Genomic DNA, 17,500 nt, shown 5'->3' with positions numbered 1-17,500 from the left:
AGGTGACACATGAACATCATTCAACCGTTCATTTAGTTCTTCTTCAGATGTGTTTGTTTACTCTGACCCCTGACCTCTGACCCCTGACCCCTCTCCACTGACCACGCGTGTGTCGGTGTGAACAGATTAAATAACATCTGGGGGTTATTCCATCAAAGGGACTAAATGCTAATCCTGGTTTACTTTGATGATTCTGGATTATCTAGAGGAGAGAGAGCTGTTAACTGGAGAGGACTAGAGTCCAGCTGTGTTCATCTGTGTCTCAAAGAGAGTCAGAGGACAGGTTTCCCTCTGGATTAATAAAGTATCTATCTATCTATCTATCTATCTATCTATCTATCTATCTATCTATCTATCTATCTATCTATCTTATCTATCTATCTATCTATCTATCTATCTATCTATCTATCTATCTATCTATCTATCTATCTATCTATCTATCTATCTATCTATCTATCTATCTATCTATCTATCTATCTATCTATCTATCTATCTATCTATCTATCTATCTATCTATCTATCTATCTATCTATCTATCTATCTATCTATCTATCTATCTATCTATCTATCTATCTATCTATCTATCTATCTATCTATCTATCTATCTATCTATCTATCTATCTGTCCTATTTATCTATCTCTCTATCTCTATCTCTATCTATCTATCCATCTATCTATTGTTGGGGAAGACTCCCAGTGATCTGAGTTTTAACAATGGTCATAAAACCTTAGGCCAGGCTAGGGAGACCCCTCAGATAAAAAATTTTGAAAAATTTAAAAAATTTTTTTCCTTTCTCTCATTTGGTATTGATCATGATTCGTTGTTGAAGAAGAAAGTAATTTTGGAAATGTATTCTTCTTTGCAAAGTTTTATTTTTAAATTCATTTGAACTTTTACCAAACCGGTATACCAGTGCCTGGTGTATCCGTAATTGGCTGCAGATTGCAATCGGTGGTTGTGTTCTCGAAGCACAAGAATCATAAATAATTTAAGAAAAGAGAAAAATAATTCTAGGAATTTATTTCTCTTTGAAAATTTTTATTTTAATCCCTTTGCACCTGTCCCAAGCAGGTATACTAGTGCCTTGTGTATCCGTGGTTGGTTGCTTATAGCATGTCAGTGGTTGTGTATCTCAATGCACAATAATTATGATTAATTTTTGAAGAGAGACATAGGTTCGAAACTAATTTCTCTTTGAATTTTCTTTATTCTTAATTCCCTTTGCTAAGCAGACTTTTGTGTAACTGGTTGGTTGCTGACTGCGTTGCAGTAGTTGGTAATTTTTATAGGAGATTTTCTGCATGTTTTTTGATCTTAAGGAGACAAACTAGATTTGAGAAACTAGTTTTGAGAAGACTAGTTTTTGAACAACTAGGTCTTAAGGATTGAGCCACAGAGCTATCCTTCATTGCTACTATATAGACACAGGGATTGAGCCACAGAGCTATCCTTCATTGCTACTATATAGACACAGGGTGAAGCTCACCTGTGCATCTTGTTGTGTAGTGTTAATTAAGCGTTTTACCCGCTTTTATCCAAGCGAGCTTGAGCAGTCCACCAGGTGTCTTTTCGCACTCAGAAGACGAGTAGCATGTATCACCATGGGGCAAGTGCTCCCTCAGGACCAGACGTCCTATCAGAGACTGTAGCCAGCCTGATTAATTTTTCTAATGATGCGGTGAGTGAGTTGAGCGAGTATGATTTAAGTACCTGCGATCGTAAGATCAAGAACTGTCGAAGCACTCATCAACCCCACTGGCCCGCATCCGAAAATACCCCATGCTCTGGGTCAACTGACACTCCTCTACCAGCAGAGAGCCGAGCTGCAGACCCAAGAACATGCGAAGGAGCTCAGAGCCATGCAAGCAGCATGTCGAGCGGAGCAGGAGAAAAACTCCCACCTGCGGCAGATCATCGAGACCCGCAAAGAACAGGACCAGGCGGTGCAGGAGCACACGCAGGTCAAAGGTCAGCAGAAAGGGGGGCACAGTCAAACAGAGCTGCCCCCCCCCTCCCGCTGATATCCCTGATGACAGGGCCAGGAGCTGACGTCATTCCCGGGGGAGCCAGCGGAACAGAGACACTGGGAGAAAAGCTGCGAGCACAGCTATGCAACCCTCATGCAGAGGAAGCTTCGCTCTGGAGAGCCAGACCCACCCAGCAGTCAACCGCTCCAACCCACTCAACACCAAAGGGGGAGCAGGACTCAACCCCTAGACGTACAGTGACCTGGGACCGCTATGAGGCAACATCAAATGCCTGTCCAGCGGACACTAAGCATCCACTCAAGCCAAGAAGAACACATCCTGCGCGGAGCCATGCTGATCCACACCACGATGACGGAAGGACTCCGTCCTGGAGGGCTGAAGGAGATTCCCAGTCTGCCACTCGGGCAGAAGCGCACCATGACTCCCGGTCGCGTCCTGGATGGTCCTCCACCCCCGGTGCAAGAGATGGTGGCCACGAAGATGATTACTGTGGCACATTCGAGTCAAAAGACACTGATGACTCAGCACCCCCTCAAAGAGAGGAAATCTGCAACCAGCGGCAAGAGCCCCTTGAAAAAGACATTTATCGCTTCGACCCAGACAACCGAGGGTTCAACGAAGACGACACCGTGGTTCTGGCAGTTCAAGTCCAAACACATGTGGACCCGGCGCTGGAAGATGACAACTTTCCCCACGCCAAGATGAACCCCAGCAAAGAGAACCAGAAACAACGACCCTTCCAACAGGGTGCCCCTCAAAACCAAGGCGGTGAGGATTTCAACCAGCCCCACAAACAGTTTCGACCTCAGCACCTGAATCCCTCTCAACAGAGAAGTAGGCGCTGGAACCGAAGGAAACCTTATCAATACCAGGAGTATAGTGATGGTGACCGAAATCCAACACATGGGATGCATCCTGGCACAGAGGAATTAATACGGAGATGTGTGGATGAAGCAACGAGAGACATTGTGCCACGTGTTCCTCCAGGCTCCACTGAGAGACCAGACACTGAACCCCGTTGGCGAAACTAGGAGCAGCAACCTCCTTCTCCACTCACAAAGATGACTTCAATGACTGGGAAGGACAAGGCGCTGCCAGAAACCCCTCTCACCTCCACATCTGAAAGGGGGGAAAGAAATCCCAATTTTAAAACAGAAAGACCGCTCAAACCACTCACTCCATCAATAGCTGCATGCCTTAGACCTTCTGTCAGTAAATTGTATAAACGTACGATCAGGTAGTGAACTCTTTAGACCTCGTTGAGGAATTTTGAAGTCGTTACCACTACGGTTGTGCAGCCCTCACGGGTACACTTGGCAATTCAGTCTTGGCAGTGCAATTTCAATATCTGTAGATTTGCAACCCTAGAAATAGGATTTACCATATATTCACAGATTAGCGAACAACAGAACGTGACTCGCCGTTCTAAATGTTTTGGTTTGACAGGATAACACACATGTTTACCTCAAAACACCCGCACCCACTCAAACTTTTCTTCTGTTCCTTTTTCCACTTTTCTTTCATTTCACTCTTCACCGAAATTCATTGGTATGTTAACAATAACTGCCGATAAGCATGATGTGAAATTGAAAATGTGCGTCGTGTTTTAGAATATATGTTATTTAGTTCTGTCTGCCTAGACAATTACCTCTCTGTTTAAACTCATGCCTCAAAGACATTTATGCCTCTCTGCCTCATGATGAACTAACTTTCAATGCTTCAACTCCACTCAAGGATTACCTCACATGGATTATCCCTGGACTCTCGACCCTAGTGTGCCCTGGAAACCGGGTAACGACCCACTTTCCAGATCAAAGGGGGATTGTTGGGGAAGACTCCCAGTGATCTGAGTTTTAACAATGGTCATAAAACCTTAGGCCAGGCTAGGGAGACCCCTCAGATAAAAATCCAGCATGGAGCTCTTATCTCCATGTGGCAGCAAATCACTTCCTGGGTCCCCCACTGGAAGCCCGCCCCTTGGGGCCAAATTCTGATGGTTAATTGGCCGGGGGCCACACTGACCCCTGACCCCTCCTCCAGGGGGGGCTGTTACCTCCCAGGTGCTACAAAAGAACTGTGCTCCCAGAAATCTCTCTCTTTTACTCAGATGCCCAAGCTACAACAGAACCCCTAGGGGTTTTACTAGTTAACTCGGTATTTTTAAGAGACTCTCTTTGTCCTTCTCTTTCCCACTCTGCTCAAGTCGTATCCAGACCCTCCAGGGGCCTAACTACACGACTCAGTAACTAAGGAGGCGATTAGACGTTTGTTTAATATCATTTTATTTGAAGTCGTTTCATTTTCTTCTTTTATCTCAGTCAAAGTTTTATCTTGATAGGACTTTTTGCTGTTTTAACTTGAAAGACCGAAACAGGAAGTGCCCCGCTGGACGGACTCCGACACTTCCATAGACTTTTCTTTTTTTCCAACGATCCACAAACGGCTTCCACAAAGCCGTTCCCTGCAGAAGCGTGACGTTCATCCCGCTGAGGAGTAAGAGGCAATCCACTCTGTTCCTGTAAACCAGCACGGTCTCCGCTGTTACAGAAGAAAGGCGAAGTTTCATTCCGTCAAGGCAGCAGGAATAATTCGCTTCCTTTTCCGGTCCAGCGGCCGAGCCCGGAGCTCCGCTCGTGAGAGAGACCACGTGATTCACTGGCCCCCGACACATTCGCGCAGACGCGCAGGCACATCGCGAGGGTTGTACAGTAAGAGACTTGATTATCTGGGCAGATACGTAGCATATTGTTTAATATTTGATTGTATTTGTTGCGAGACCGCTGAGTCTCATTGTTTAACCGGCTACTACGAGCCGCTACTTCCGGTTCATTTCCGGGTTTTGTGTCAGTGTTTGAGCGCCGCGAGGAAAGCCTCCAGCCACGCTGTTAACGTCTGTGTTAGTCAGCAGTGACTTTACCGATCAGAAACTCAGCCCACAACGTCCGCTTGGGGCTGAGTGGTTAAATCACTGTTAATCTATCTTTTGCGTGTTTTAAGAGCTTCTTTGAACTCTCCTTGCATGTTTTCCCTCTCTCTCTCTCTCTCTCTCTCTCTCTCTCTCTCTTCTCCTAAACCTAGTATACACCCGTTTCCGATCTGTATTTATAATACAGTTCATGTAACATAGTTAAATCTATATTCAGAGAGGCTGAACACATCTGGAAACCATTCGGCCCCCAAAGCCAAGCAGAGATAAGAATTCTCTTTGTCTAAAATTTCCTTTGTGTAATTCATCTGGCGACCACCATTGTGAGTTCAGGCCACATGGTCATTAACATATTCTCCATTTTGGATAACGTTAAGTTAAACCACCATCTTGAGTCTATTATTGCCACGCCTTCTCTCCCTCTCTCCTCCCATTCTGGCTCTAAATTCATAACGGCTCCGCCATCCTGTTTTGTAGTCAATCCGCCATTTTGAGAGTTTTTAGGCCTTGATTCCACGAATCATGATCGGCCTCCATCTTAGATGTGATGTCACTACGTGACTGCGTCATCGCCACGCCCCTTCTTTTTCTCTCTCTCTCGCACATACACACACACACACACACACACACACACACATTGATAGACAAAGACAGATACACACACACAGAGACACATAGATGGACCAGAGGTTACATGCGTGTTCTAAATTGTGATAAGCTGCTGTTGTTATCTTTGAAATATGGGAGTTTGTTAAAATGATAAATCATTAAATAACACTAACTTTATTTCACATACACACACATAGACACACATACACAGAGAGACACTTTGACACAGACACACACACACACAGACAGACATACATAGGTAGACCGCAGGTTTTACATGTATTTTCTGAATTGTGATAAGTGCTGCTGCTGTGTTTATCTTTGAAATATTGGAGCTTGTTAAAATGATGAATCATTGAATAACATTATAACTTTATTTCCCCTTTTTAATAAATACTTTTGTAATTAAAGTATCTGTAGTCTGTGATTATTTGTGCATATGTATGTGAATACAGCTGGATTATGATTGCCTGTGCTCGAACTTAGAAGCCTTCACTGTTTATTAAGTAATCGTTAATATTAAAATATTGACATTATTAATTTGACATTTATCATTATGAGACTGATAATTATAGCTTGACATCGTTGGTCCCTGGAAACCAGGGTGGTGCCCCTCTACGATAAGTTATGGCCTTATCATTTTTAATTATTTTTAATAAATAATCTTTTATTATTTTAATAATCATATTTCATGATTATTAATAATTAGCCAACGTCAAGTCTACTCCTGCACAACACTATCTACCTATCTACCTATCCATCCATCCATCCATCCATCCCTCCCTCCCTCCCTCCCTCCCTCCCTCTCTCTCTCTCTCTCTCTCTCTCTCTCTGTCTCTCTCTCTCTGTCTGTCTGTCTGTCTGTCTGTCTGTCTGTCTGTCTGTCTGTCTGTCTGTCTGTCTGTCTGTCTGTCTGTCTGTCTGTCTGTCTGTCTGTCTGTCTGTCTGTCTGTCTGTCTGTCTGTCTGTCTGTCTGTCTGTCTGTCTGTCTGTCTGTCTGTCTGTCTGTCTGTCTGTCTGTCTGTCTGTCTGTCTGTCTGTCTGTCTGTCTGTCTGTCTGTCTGTCTATCTATCTATCTATCTATCATCTATCTATCTATCATCTATCTATCTATGTATCTATCTATCTATCATCCATCTATCTGTCCTATTTATCTATCTATCTATCTATCTATCTATCTATCTATCTATCTATCTACCTATCCATCTATCTATCTATCTTCTCTGTGTCAGTGAGTGAAACTGGAGGAAGTGACCAGTGCGACAGGGGGAGGAGCCTCACCGGTACATGATGCTCTGCAGGATGGAAGCGAAGGGCGTGATGCCGATGCCGGCGCCGATCAGGACAGCGTGCTCCGAGGCAAAGATCTGTCGGGTGGGGGTCCCATACGGTCCGTCTACATAACACTGACACACAAAGTACACACTCACACATCAGTGTGTCCCGCTGGCTCCGCCTCTCCTGTCATGTGTCTGATCACCTGCTGTCAACAGTGTCCTTCTCTGATGCTACCACTAGGTGTCAGCAGAGTGAGCAGAGGTCATTTCCGTACCTTGATGTTGCAGAACCGGTGATTTTCACCGAACTTGGCAGAAATCTGCAGATTGAGGAGAGAATCAGTTGGGTTCAGATTGAAAGCAGAAGTGACCGTTGTTAGAAACTGATGACCAGTTACTTCTCTGAGGGGAGGGGCCTCTCCTCTCTCTGCCGGGCCCAGCTCGTCAGGAAGCGACTCCGTCGGCCCCTGAGCGTCACAGAGCGGCTCCGGGGCCCGGGAGCCGCTCTGTCGGTACATGGTCAGCTCGATGGCTTGGTCCTCGTTAGACGCCACGGCTTGGTTCCAGTCCGTGGAGCTGAAGGAGGCGTCCTGCAGAGAGAGCAGATGTTTGAGCAGCGGCGCCGGGGCCACAGTGACTCGGTCGGACGGGGCTCAGACCTGGGCGCTGCGCTGCCGGCGGTTCCTCAGGCTCGTGGCCAGCCGCTGGGGCCCGGGCGCCTCGCTCTCCGGGCGCCGGAAGTACTCGTACAGGCGGTTGGTCCACTGACCCATCGACCGGATGTGCAGCCAAAGAGCGTCTGAGGGCAAAGGTCACGAGCACTCATTTCTCCACTGGTGGGAAGGTGTCACATTATTGTGTAGTTGTGTTGGTCTGTTGTTGTGTTATTGTCTTGGTGTATTATTGTGTTGTTGTACTATTGTGTTATTAGTGTGTCTGTGAAACATGATGTCAAGATAAACTCTGTTTCAGCTGCTGCTCAAAGTGTGAAGTCAGACTCCGCCCCCTGTGTGTGATTGGCTGAGGACCTACCCCCCTGCTCCGGGGCGCTGCTGATGGTGAACGGGTGCCACTCGTACTTAGCGATGACGGGAATGTTGACGTAGACGTAATCTCCAGGTTTGAAATGAAAGAACTGAGGACGTTTGATGACCAGGTGAGTGACCTGCACACACACACACACACACACAAACACACATGCACACACACACACACACACACACACACACACACACACACACACACACACACACACACACATACACACACACACACACGTACACCAACAGAGGACACACGTTGAAAAATACAAGAAATCTAATATATTATCATATTTATAGGAATAATGATTAATTGTAAAAGTTGCTGAAAGTGAAATAAGAAAGAAAAATATAGAAACCATGTAAAGTGAACGAACCTCGTCTGTACATCGTCTGATTTTAATGATAATACATTTTATAAAATGAATATTCATCATTAGGAAGTTAAAAAATGAAATGGTAACTCTGAGCTGATCTGACCTCTGACCTCTGACCTGTGAGTAATAGGTGGTTTGTGTTAGGCACCTTGGACGGCAGCAGGATGACCTCCACGATGTAGAGACCGCCCATACGAGAAACTGCGATTCCCACGATCTTCTCCAGCACGAAGACCAGTCCCGGGACCACGAACCACTTCCAGAAGTTTGCACAATGAACCAGGAGCAGAGACCACACCCACACGTAGGACAGGTGAGACAAGTAGAACACCTGCGAGCAGAGACCACACCCACACGTAGGACAGGTGAGACAAGTAGAACACCTGCGAGCAGAGACCACACCCACACGTAGGACAGGTGAGACAAGTAGAACACCTGCGAGCAGAGACCACACCCACACGTAGGACAGACTCAGACGTATACAAGTATACACAAGTTAACCTCACACAAGGTGAAGTGTGTGTTTCCTACACAACACAAAACTGAAATCATCTCTTGGAAGCAGGAGAAGAAAACAGAGACGAGGATGAAAGTGTGGAAGAAATGAAATATGTATTTTTATGAAAGAAAACAAGATAATCTTATATTTTAATGATATGTTGTCGTTGTGGTGATGAAGACGTGAACTTTGACCTCCTGTGACCTTCAGGAAGCAGGTGTTCTTACCTCAAAGTGTCCGCTGCGGCGTACGAAGGTGCTGGAGCAGAGCACCATGAGGCAGATGACCAGCTGGAGCACCAGGCCGGTCAGGGAGGCGGAGCCGTGCACCCAGCCCACCCCCGGCCGCGTGGTCAGCAGGTACTCCCACACGCTGAAGCCACTGCTCGGAGACAGGTGCACTGGGAGAGGAGCAGAGGAACCAGCTCTCACTGGGTCCTGCTGCTCCACGGCTCATTCAACATTCACATGTAGCTAACATGTAGCTAACATGTCGTTAACATGTCATTAACATGTAGCCAACATGTAGCTAACATGTAGCTAACATGTTGTTAACATGTCGTTAACATGTCGTTAACATGTCGTTAACATGTCGTTAACATGTAGCTAACATGTCGTTAACATGTAGTTAACATGTCATTAACATGTAGTTAACATGTAGCTAACATGTAGCTAACATGTAGTTAACATGTAGTTAACATGTAGCTAACATGTAGCTAACATGTCGTTAACATGTCGTTAACACGTCATTAAACACATGTGAATGAAGGTGTGATTACAGGTGTAAATGCAGGTGTGGTGTGCGGTACCGAAGTTGAAGACGTGTGCGGTGGTGTGAACCAGCGTGTAGCACAGGATGTTGTAACCCACGATCTGGTGCAGGAGGATGTTCTGGTCCAGGGGGAGGACCCTCAGCAGCCAGGTGGTCCTCAGCCACGTGAGGCAGCGCCGCAGCATCAGCACCTGCACAGAGGAGCCAACCTGAGGAGCAACTCACATTCCATAGAAATATCTAAAGAATTAATATTGACTGAAGACAAAATCAAATGAATAATGAAAGAATCGAATCTGAATGAATCTGACGACGATGAAATCTGATCTTTGGATCCAGTGGGTCGATGAAGAGTCTTTGAACTGAAAAACTAACTGGTAACTGTAGAAGTAATGTAACGAAAGTAATCGAGTACTGGTGCTCTGATGATGTCATACCATGACAAAGGTGCAGTTGAAGTTGAGACACTGTCCGCAGCCCTTGGCAACCATCAGCCACGCCCCCCCGTGGCTGTGCTGCAGCATGGCGCCGACGAACAGCGTCAGACTGAGGCCGGCGTAGACGCAGAGGAAGAACAGCTTCCGACTGTTGTTCTGCCAGTACGCCCTCGTCAGGTAGCGAGGGGTATGACGCCGCTTCTTCTCTTCCACGTCAGGAGGTTTCAACCAGTTAGCAGCACTGGGGGGGGGGTAAATATATAAGTACATATACAGATCAATGACTGTTTGTATAGACAGTAACTGTACATATACATATATATATATATATACATATGTGTGTGTTTTCTGACCTGATGGTGAGGTTCTCCATCACCTCTGGAAAAGTCTCCAGCTCCGCCTTCAGCTCCTCGAAGGTGATGGCGCCGCTCTTGTCTTTATCAGCCGACTCGAACAGCGCCAGCGTCAGGTCGTCCAGCTTCTCCTCCGGCAGAGAGATGGCGCTCTCGCGCAGACACGACTTTAAAACCGTTCTGAGCTCATCTGGGTCGATGGAGCCGCTGCCTGAGAACAGAAACTGTGAGGATTGTGTTGTGGTTGTGTTGTTGTGCGGTTGTGTCTCCTCCCTCCTTTCTGTATGCGCCCTGGGTGTGGTCTTGTGCTAGGGGGCGTGGCTGGCTCCTGCTGATGCGGACGAGGCACACCTGCATCCAATCTAACCTAATCATCGCCTCCATAAGTATCTGGTCCTCTCAACACTTCGGCGCCAGATTATTCCGTCTTTGATGGTATTCAGTACGTCGTTATCTCGCCATTTTCATGTCTCTTGGATTACCCTCTAATCTTTGTGTCCTCCTCGACCCAGAACCCTGGCGTGCCTCACCGCGTGGATCTTCTTCCTGTTTGCTACTCTGCTACCTGCCTGTTACCTTCCAGCCAATAAACACCATTAAGATCATTCCTCCACTCTGCGTGTCTGCCTTGGGTCCAACCTGTACTGAACCTTAACAAGAAACAACCTGAACGCTTAAAATCCATTAAACAAGGCATGCTGGGTAATGATCAAACACCAGAATCAACAGGTTCATCGGATGGAGCGAGTGTGTGTGTGTGTGTGTGTGTGTGTGTGTTTATGTGTGTGTGTGTGTGTGTATATAAATGGATGTGTGTGTGTAGGAGCTGACCGTCCACGTCGTACACCTGGAACAGGAACTTGAGCTTGTCGGTCTCGCTGCCGTGGATCAGAAGCTCCAGAGCTTCGAGCAGCTCGTCCAGGCTGATGGAGCTGGAGCCGTCCGAGTCGAACAGAGCGAAGAACCGCTCGGCGAAGAACGACTGCACGCACACACACACACACACACACCATCAGATACCAGAGGTCAGAGGTCACACATCAAGCCCATGCCTCCGGAGGTCAGAGGTCAAACTCACTTCTTTGACCTTCAGAGCCGTTTTGAACTCCTGGAGGTCGATTTCCTTGTTGTCTCCTGCGATGCTCTGGAACTGCCTGGTGACCCACTCCAGCCAGCGGGCGTCCTCGTCCAGACTCATGGTGACCGCTCTGCCGGAGGACGCTCTGCCGGAGGACGCTCTGGACGCTCTGCCGGAGGACGCTCTGCTGGAGGACGCTCTGCCGGAGGACGCTCTGGACGCTCTGCCGGAGGTCGTCTGCCGGAGGACGCTCTGCCGGAGGACGCTCTGCTGGAGGACGCTGGGGGACGCTCTGCCAGAGGTCGTCTGCCGGAGGACGCTCTGCCGGAGGACGCTCTTCCCGAGGACGCTCTGCTGGAGGACAACACACGCTCACATGTTGCTTTATCTCAACGCAGGGTTTGTGGTCCAGTTCCTCAAAGTGTCAGCCGGTCTCATCTGCAACATTTAAGATTAAGATTAAGATACATGTATTTGTCCCAAACAAGGAGGGAAATGTAACCTCTGCTTTGAACCATCTGGTGCAGGACACACAGAGCAGTGAGCAGCCATGTACGGCGCCCGGGAGCAGATGTTGGGGGAGGAAGGTGCCTTGCTCAGGGGCACTAGACAGGGTAGGGAGAATCCTCTTGGATTGTTGGACAGATCAATCCAGGTTCGTCTTCTTGTTGTTTCTCCGTGGAGTCGAACCAGAGACGAACCAGAGACCTCTTCTGCCCAGAGTCCACTGTCTCTCCCTTTAAAACCAAACCTTCCATTCTCTGCTAGGATAATAAGGGATGCACAATATGTATCGGTCCGATATATAATTTTGTTTCTGTTGTGTTAACAATGGAATATTAGTTCATTCACATTTGCAATTTTACCCTAAGCTACAAACGACAGGCTTTGAACTTCTTTTTAAGAAAGCGCCAAACTATTATCGTTATCGGACATGCGAAGCATGAAGTTATCGGTGATCGGTATCGGCCAGAAAAATTATTATTATAATCGTGCATCCGTTAGAATAATGAAACTAATTATCGTTTTATTTGGTCAGAAGAACAAAGCCGTTAAAAAATAAACCAAACTTATCACTTGAACAGAAGTGTCACATTAATAACTGCTGTTGTTTGAGTCACCTGATGAATCAGGTGCTAGATTTAAATCAGGTTTGAATCAGGTTTGAATCAGGTTTGAATCAAGTTTGAATCAGGTTTGAATCAGGTTTGAATCAGGTTTGAATCACCACTGATCAACATGTATTATCGGAGTCGAAGAAGTGAAAAACACATTGTAAACAACAACATCTGTTTTGTTTTTTTACTTGAGATATTGACACGTGTGATTTTCATTTAAATAAACTCTCTTTATCGTTTGGTCTCGTCTCATCTCTGACGGAGCTCAGCTCAGATGGCCGACCTTCATGAGCAGCTGGACGCCTGTGGGCGTCCTACAGAGCGACGCCCGCTAGCAGACGGCAGCATCATGACGATGTTACCATGGATACGTCAGCCACACAAAGAGAAAAAGGGAAACACAACCCGAGTTCACATTTTATAATTAAACTAGAATCCGCCTCCTGTGGTTGTTCTCCATCATCAGGCTCAGTCTCTTCAGATGCTCCTGACATGTCACATGAGCTCACTGTGACCTTTGACCTTTGACCACTGAATTCTAATCATTTCATCTTTGAGTCACAGCAAACATTTCTACTAAATTTGAGGAAATTCCCTCAAGGTGTCCCCGAGATATCGCGTTCACAAGAATGTGATTGACGGCCAACCTGAACACTTCATGTCTCTGGCCACTAGGTGACGCTGGTGCAGACATTCAGCTGATCCTGATTCACACACACAAAAATATTCTCTAAACAATGTATCTACTGTAGTCACAGGTTTTCTCATTAGAATAATTCAGATTGTCAATTCATGTTGATTTGATCTTTAACATAAAATAGAAAATATTCATATATTACTGAAGGTTTAGTTTTTACAACAGATTCAGATCCATTGATATTCAGATTTATTCTAATTAATTTTACCGTTTGAGTCTCAGCTTGTTTCAAAATGAAAGAAACAACTGATCCTGTTAAATAAGAAAGTGAAGAAGCTTCAGATGTTTAAAAGAAGAAAGAAACACGAAGAAGAAGAAGCAAAAGAAGATGTTTTACCTGCTGCGGTGAAAGAAGAGTGGAGGAGGAGGAGGAGGAGGTGGAGGAGGTGGAGTTCAGCTCCGTCAGCTGGACCTGACATCCTGCCTCCAGCGTGACGTCAGAGCCACACGCGATGCAGCCAGCTGACCACCTGGGGGCAGCAACAGCTTCCTTTTCCATTTGATCTATTTACAAACTGCTTATATCCATCAACATGTTGATATGGATCAGAAACCGACACAAATACTGTTGAAAGGATTCTGTCATGTGATCAAGTAATCTTGTGTTGTGTGTTGTGTGTTGTGTGTTGTGTGTTGTGTGTTGTGTTGTTTGCTTGCTTGAGTGCACAATGTTACCGTCCCCTCCGGTTCTGGGACGGTCGTACACAAGCTACACAACTTGTTAGTGGTCTCCACAAAACACTTTTATCAATTTACTCTGTTAGTTGTTAGTAACTTATCACTGTGGTGAAGTTAGTTTGTTGTTGGACAGGGGGGGGGGGGGGGGGGGAGCTGAAATCTGAAAACAGTAAAAACCTCTAAACGGCCTCGGTGTGTAAATCCAAACGTAAGGTGTTGATGAGATGTTCTGTTTGAAAAGGGATGACCAACTGGGGGGGGGGGGGATAATGCTATGTATGTTTTCTACTTGTTGGTTTGTTTGATTGTATTTTTTGTTTTTATTTGGTAAAAACAAAACATGCATCTATTTGTAAAGGTCATGTAACATGATATATGTTTCAATAAACAGATTTATAAAAAAAAGAAAGAAGATGAACTGATCTGAGGTCGTAGAACATGTTCTCCTCCTGATTCCTTCAGCGTGAGATCAGGACTCGTTCAGCCGTTTGACCTCTAACCCTCGTTTGACCTCAGATTGAAGCTCCTCCCCTCGCTGCCTGTTAGCGAACCGTTAGCTAAAAAGAAGCTATTGATCAGCTAAAGGTTAAAGGTCAAAGAGGAACTGCACTGTGACATCCAGATCCACAACATGGAAATGTACAAAAAGAAAAAGCTTGGAGGTTCTCCTCATGGATGGAAACAGGAAGTGCTTCATGGATCCGATCTGTCGTCACGACGACGTCTTCATGCTTATTCACATTCGGTTTAAAGATGAACTGATCTAAGTCTCCGCTATCATTAGCAGGCAGAGTGCAATGCATAAAGATGAATATCCTGCCGAGATTTGTTTTGTTTTTCCAATGTTTACCTCTCTACCTTTCAAAAACATTCTTTAAAAAACTTGATCAAGCTATTCTTGTTTGTGTGGGGGGGGCAGCCAGGACTAATAACAGCCCCCTACAGACAGCAGGGCAGGAGGGTGGGATGGGTTCACCTAACTTTATGTTATATTACTGGGCAGCAAATATACAAAAGATACTCAGCTGGTGGTATGAGAGTGAGTTGGACTGGTGAGAGTCCCTCTCCGGCCACACCTCTTCACTCGTGGCTCTGACCTGCTCCCCTTTGACACTCTCAGTTTCAAATTATACCTCAAATCCTGTCATCTTGTCCACTTTGAAAATATGGACAGTTTCGAAAACATCTCAAGCTAAACAATCTTGTCCTCCTAGGTCCGTTATGCAATAATCATATTTTTTTACCTTCTAAACTTGACTCCGCATTTACACTTTGGAAGGAGAAAGGTATCATATAATTCCGAGAGCTGTTTTTAAATGGTACATTTGTTGACTTTGAGAGTCTGTCCCATAAGCATGACTTGCCCCGGACCAACTTCTTTCGTTACCTCCAGGTTCTCAGTTTTATTAAAGATTATTGCAGTACATTTCCACATTTACCGGCAGATTTACCTAAAATTCTTGACAAACCAGAAACTTGGATAAAAATGATATCAAAGCTGTGTAAAGGTATTCTCCAGGCTAACCCCTCTCCACAGATCACAGCAAAACAGGGGTGGGAAAAAGAGCTAGGAAGCCAACTCCAGGATCCTTGGTGGGAGAGTGAATAGCTGCTCATCCTGTGCCCGTCTTAACTTGATACAATTCAAAGTACTGCATAGAATGCTCTTCAGCAAAGCAAGACTAGCCCAGATTTTCCCTGGCAGTAGTGAAGCTTGCAGTAGATGTGCCTTTGTCCCAGCTGACCTAGCCCATACTTTCTGGTCATGCTCGAAGCTAACAGGGTTCTGGAAGAGGTTTTTCAAGATCCCTGCCCGCTCATTGCTGTTTTTTGAGTCCCCTCAAATTATTCAGAATTCAGTAAGCAGACATTAGATGTTTTAGCATTCGCCTCTCTGATTGTCCGCAGGCGGATCCTTCTACACTGGAAGCTGCCTGAACCCCCGGCAGAACAATCCTGGCAAACTGACCTGATGTCATTCCTGAAATTAGAAAAAATCTAATTTTCACTCCGAGGCTCAACTGAGAAATTCTATACCACATGGCAACCTCTGATCTCATATTTAGACAATGTAGCTACAACTCCTACGGTGTGGGGGTGAACAACACATTATGTTATGTTGTTTTATTTTGTTCTGTTGAGTTGTTTTTTTGCTGTTCTTTTTTTTTGTCCAGCTGTGCTCTTACATCAATGTGACTGTACAGATGTAAGGTGTTGATGAGATATTCTGTTTGAAAAGGGAAGACCAACTGGGGGGGGGGGTAATGTTATGTATGTTTTCTACTTGTTGGTTTGTTTGTTTGTATTTTTTGTTTATTTGGTAAAAAAAAAAAAAAAAACATGCATCTATTTGTAAAGGTCATGTAACATGATATGATATGTTTCAATAAACAGATTTATAAAAAAAAAAAAAAAAATGATCTGAGGTCATAGAACATCTCCTCCTGATTCCTTCAGCGTGAGATCAGGACTCGTTCAGCCGTTTGACCTCTAACCCTCGTTTGACCTCAGATTGAAGCTCCTCCCCTCGCTGCCTGTTAACATTTTCCTGATCTTTATAAGTCAGATCTTATCTGAAACAAATATGAAAAGTTCAAGCATTTAACGTTTTATTAAATCATAATTTTTATTGATATTTGATAAACTGTACATAACACACACACACACACACACACACACACACACACACACACACATTCAATAACTAAATGAAACGGAGCAACAGTAGACTTCCTTTCACTGACGTATGAGACTGATCCTGACGAGGAGTTCCAGGGACGTCCACATGGTGGCGCTGTACATCCAGGTACGACTCCGGCAGTTTCAGCTGGATCTGAGCAGCGTTGAGGTCGTGACCTTTCAGACCTGCTGCAGCGTTGAGGTTGTGACCTTTCAGACCTGCTGCACAAACCATGACAACCTGGGACACAACATGATTGTTGTACTTCACCAGCTGCTTCACGTGTGTGTTTCGTCACGCTAACGGCGTCATGTGATGTCGACGTCCCGGTCCTGGTCCTCCATGACGGCCTGGAGAGCCTCCAGTCCTTCCACTGACACAACGAGACTGCCGACAACCTGAGAGCTGTCGACAACATCCACCACTGCACACAACACACACAGACACACACAACACACACAACACACACAGACACACACAGAATGTGACTTTCATGGTGGAATGTAAATGTGCTGAGAGCTACAGTCAGTGAGTGTGTGTGTGTGTGTGTGTGTGTGTGTGTGTGTGTGTCTCTGACCTGGGAGTGTTGTCTCCATCAGGTCTCGTCGTCTCTCCAGGATCTCTGGGATCCTCACGAAGGCCACGCCCACGTCCTCACACTCCCTCTCTTGCTCCTCCTCCTCTGGAGGCTCACTCACCACCGTGAACTTGATTCTGAAGAACGATGACACACGAGTCGGTCACACAAACAATCACACACTAATGCACACACACACGGACACCTCACCTCTCCATCTCAGGCCGCCGCCCCTGCAGCACGGCCCTCAGCAGCCGCCGCCGCGGCCCGTTGTTCTCAGCGTCCACAGGAACCACTGAACACACAGGTCAAAGGTCACCGACAGTCTCCGCCTCCTCCAGAGTGAAAACATCTCATCTGTGAGCAGTCGTGATCATGGAGAGACCGGACTCC

At 45.8% G+C, this 17,500-nt stretch overlaps 2 protein-coding genes across 2 annotated transcripts in view; both read right to left on the bottom strand.

Annotated features, from left to right (window-relative positions):
* nox5 (NADPH oxidase, EF-hand calcium binding domain 5) overlaps positions 1-11,477 on the bottom strand; it is a 14,319-nt gene extending 2,842 nt beyond the window's left edge. Inside the window, exons 1-11 of the mRNA XM_061077067.1 lie at positions 11,358-11,477; positions 11,111-11,261; positions 10,280-10,490; positions 9,927-10,167; positions 9,527-9,680; positions 8,946-9,118; positions 8,368-8,550; positions 7,835-7,967; positions 7,462-7,601; positions 7,078-7,122; positions 6,807-6,931 (exon numbers count right to left, since the gene is read on the bottom strand). Coding sequence (XP_060933050.1) covers positions 6,807-6,931; positions 7,078-7,122; positions 7,462-7,601; positions 7,835-7,967; positions 8,368-8,550; positions 8,946-9,118; positions 9,527-9,680; positions 9,927-10,167; positions 10,280-10,490; positions 11,111-11,261; positions 11,358-11,477 — 1,676 coding nt within the window. The remainder of the gene's footprint in view (positions 1-6,806; positions 6,932-7,077; positions 7,123-7,461; positions 7,602-7,834; positions 7,968-8,367; positions 8,551-8,945; positions 9,119-9,526; positions 9,681-9,926; positions 10,168-10,279; positions 10,491-11,110; positions 11,262-11,357) is intronic.
* A 5,249-nt stretch (positions 11,478-16,726) lies between these two features.
* Positions 16,727-17,500, bottom strand: part of rpgrip1l (RPGRIP1 like) — a 15,613-nt gene continuing 14,839 nt past the window's right edge. Inside the window, exons 16-18 of the mRNA XM_061076333.1 lie at positions 17,318-17,402; positions 17,108-17,244; positions 16,727-16,954 (exon numbers count right to left, since the gene is read on the bottom strand). Coding sequence (XP_060932316.1) covers positions 16,839-16,954; positions 17,108-17,244; positions 17,318-17,402 — 338 coding nt within the window. The 3' untranslated portion in view covers positions 16,727-16,838. The remainder of the gene's footprint in view (positions 16,955-17,107; positions 17,245-17,317; positions 17,403-17,500) is intronic.

This window comes from Limanda limanda, chromosome 8 (assembly GCF_963576545.1).
Source record: "Limanda limanda chromosome 8, fLimLim1.1, whole genome shotgun sequence".
NCBI classification, from domain to species: Eukaryota; Metazoa; Chordata; class Actinopteri; order Pleuronectiformes; family Pleuronectidae; genus Limanda; species Limanda limanda.
Note: the sequence above shows the minus strand (reverse complement) of the source record. Positions and strands in the feature narration are given on the sequence as shown.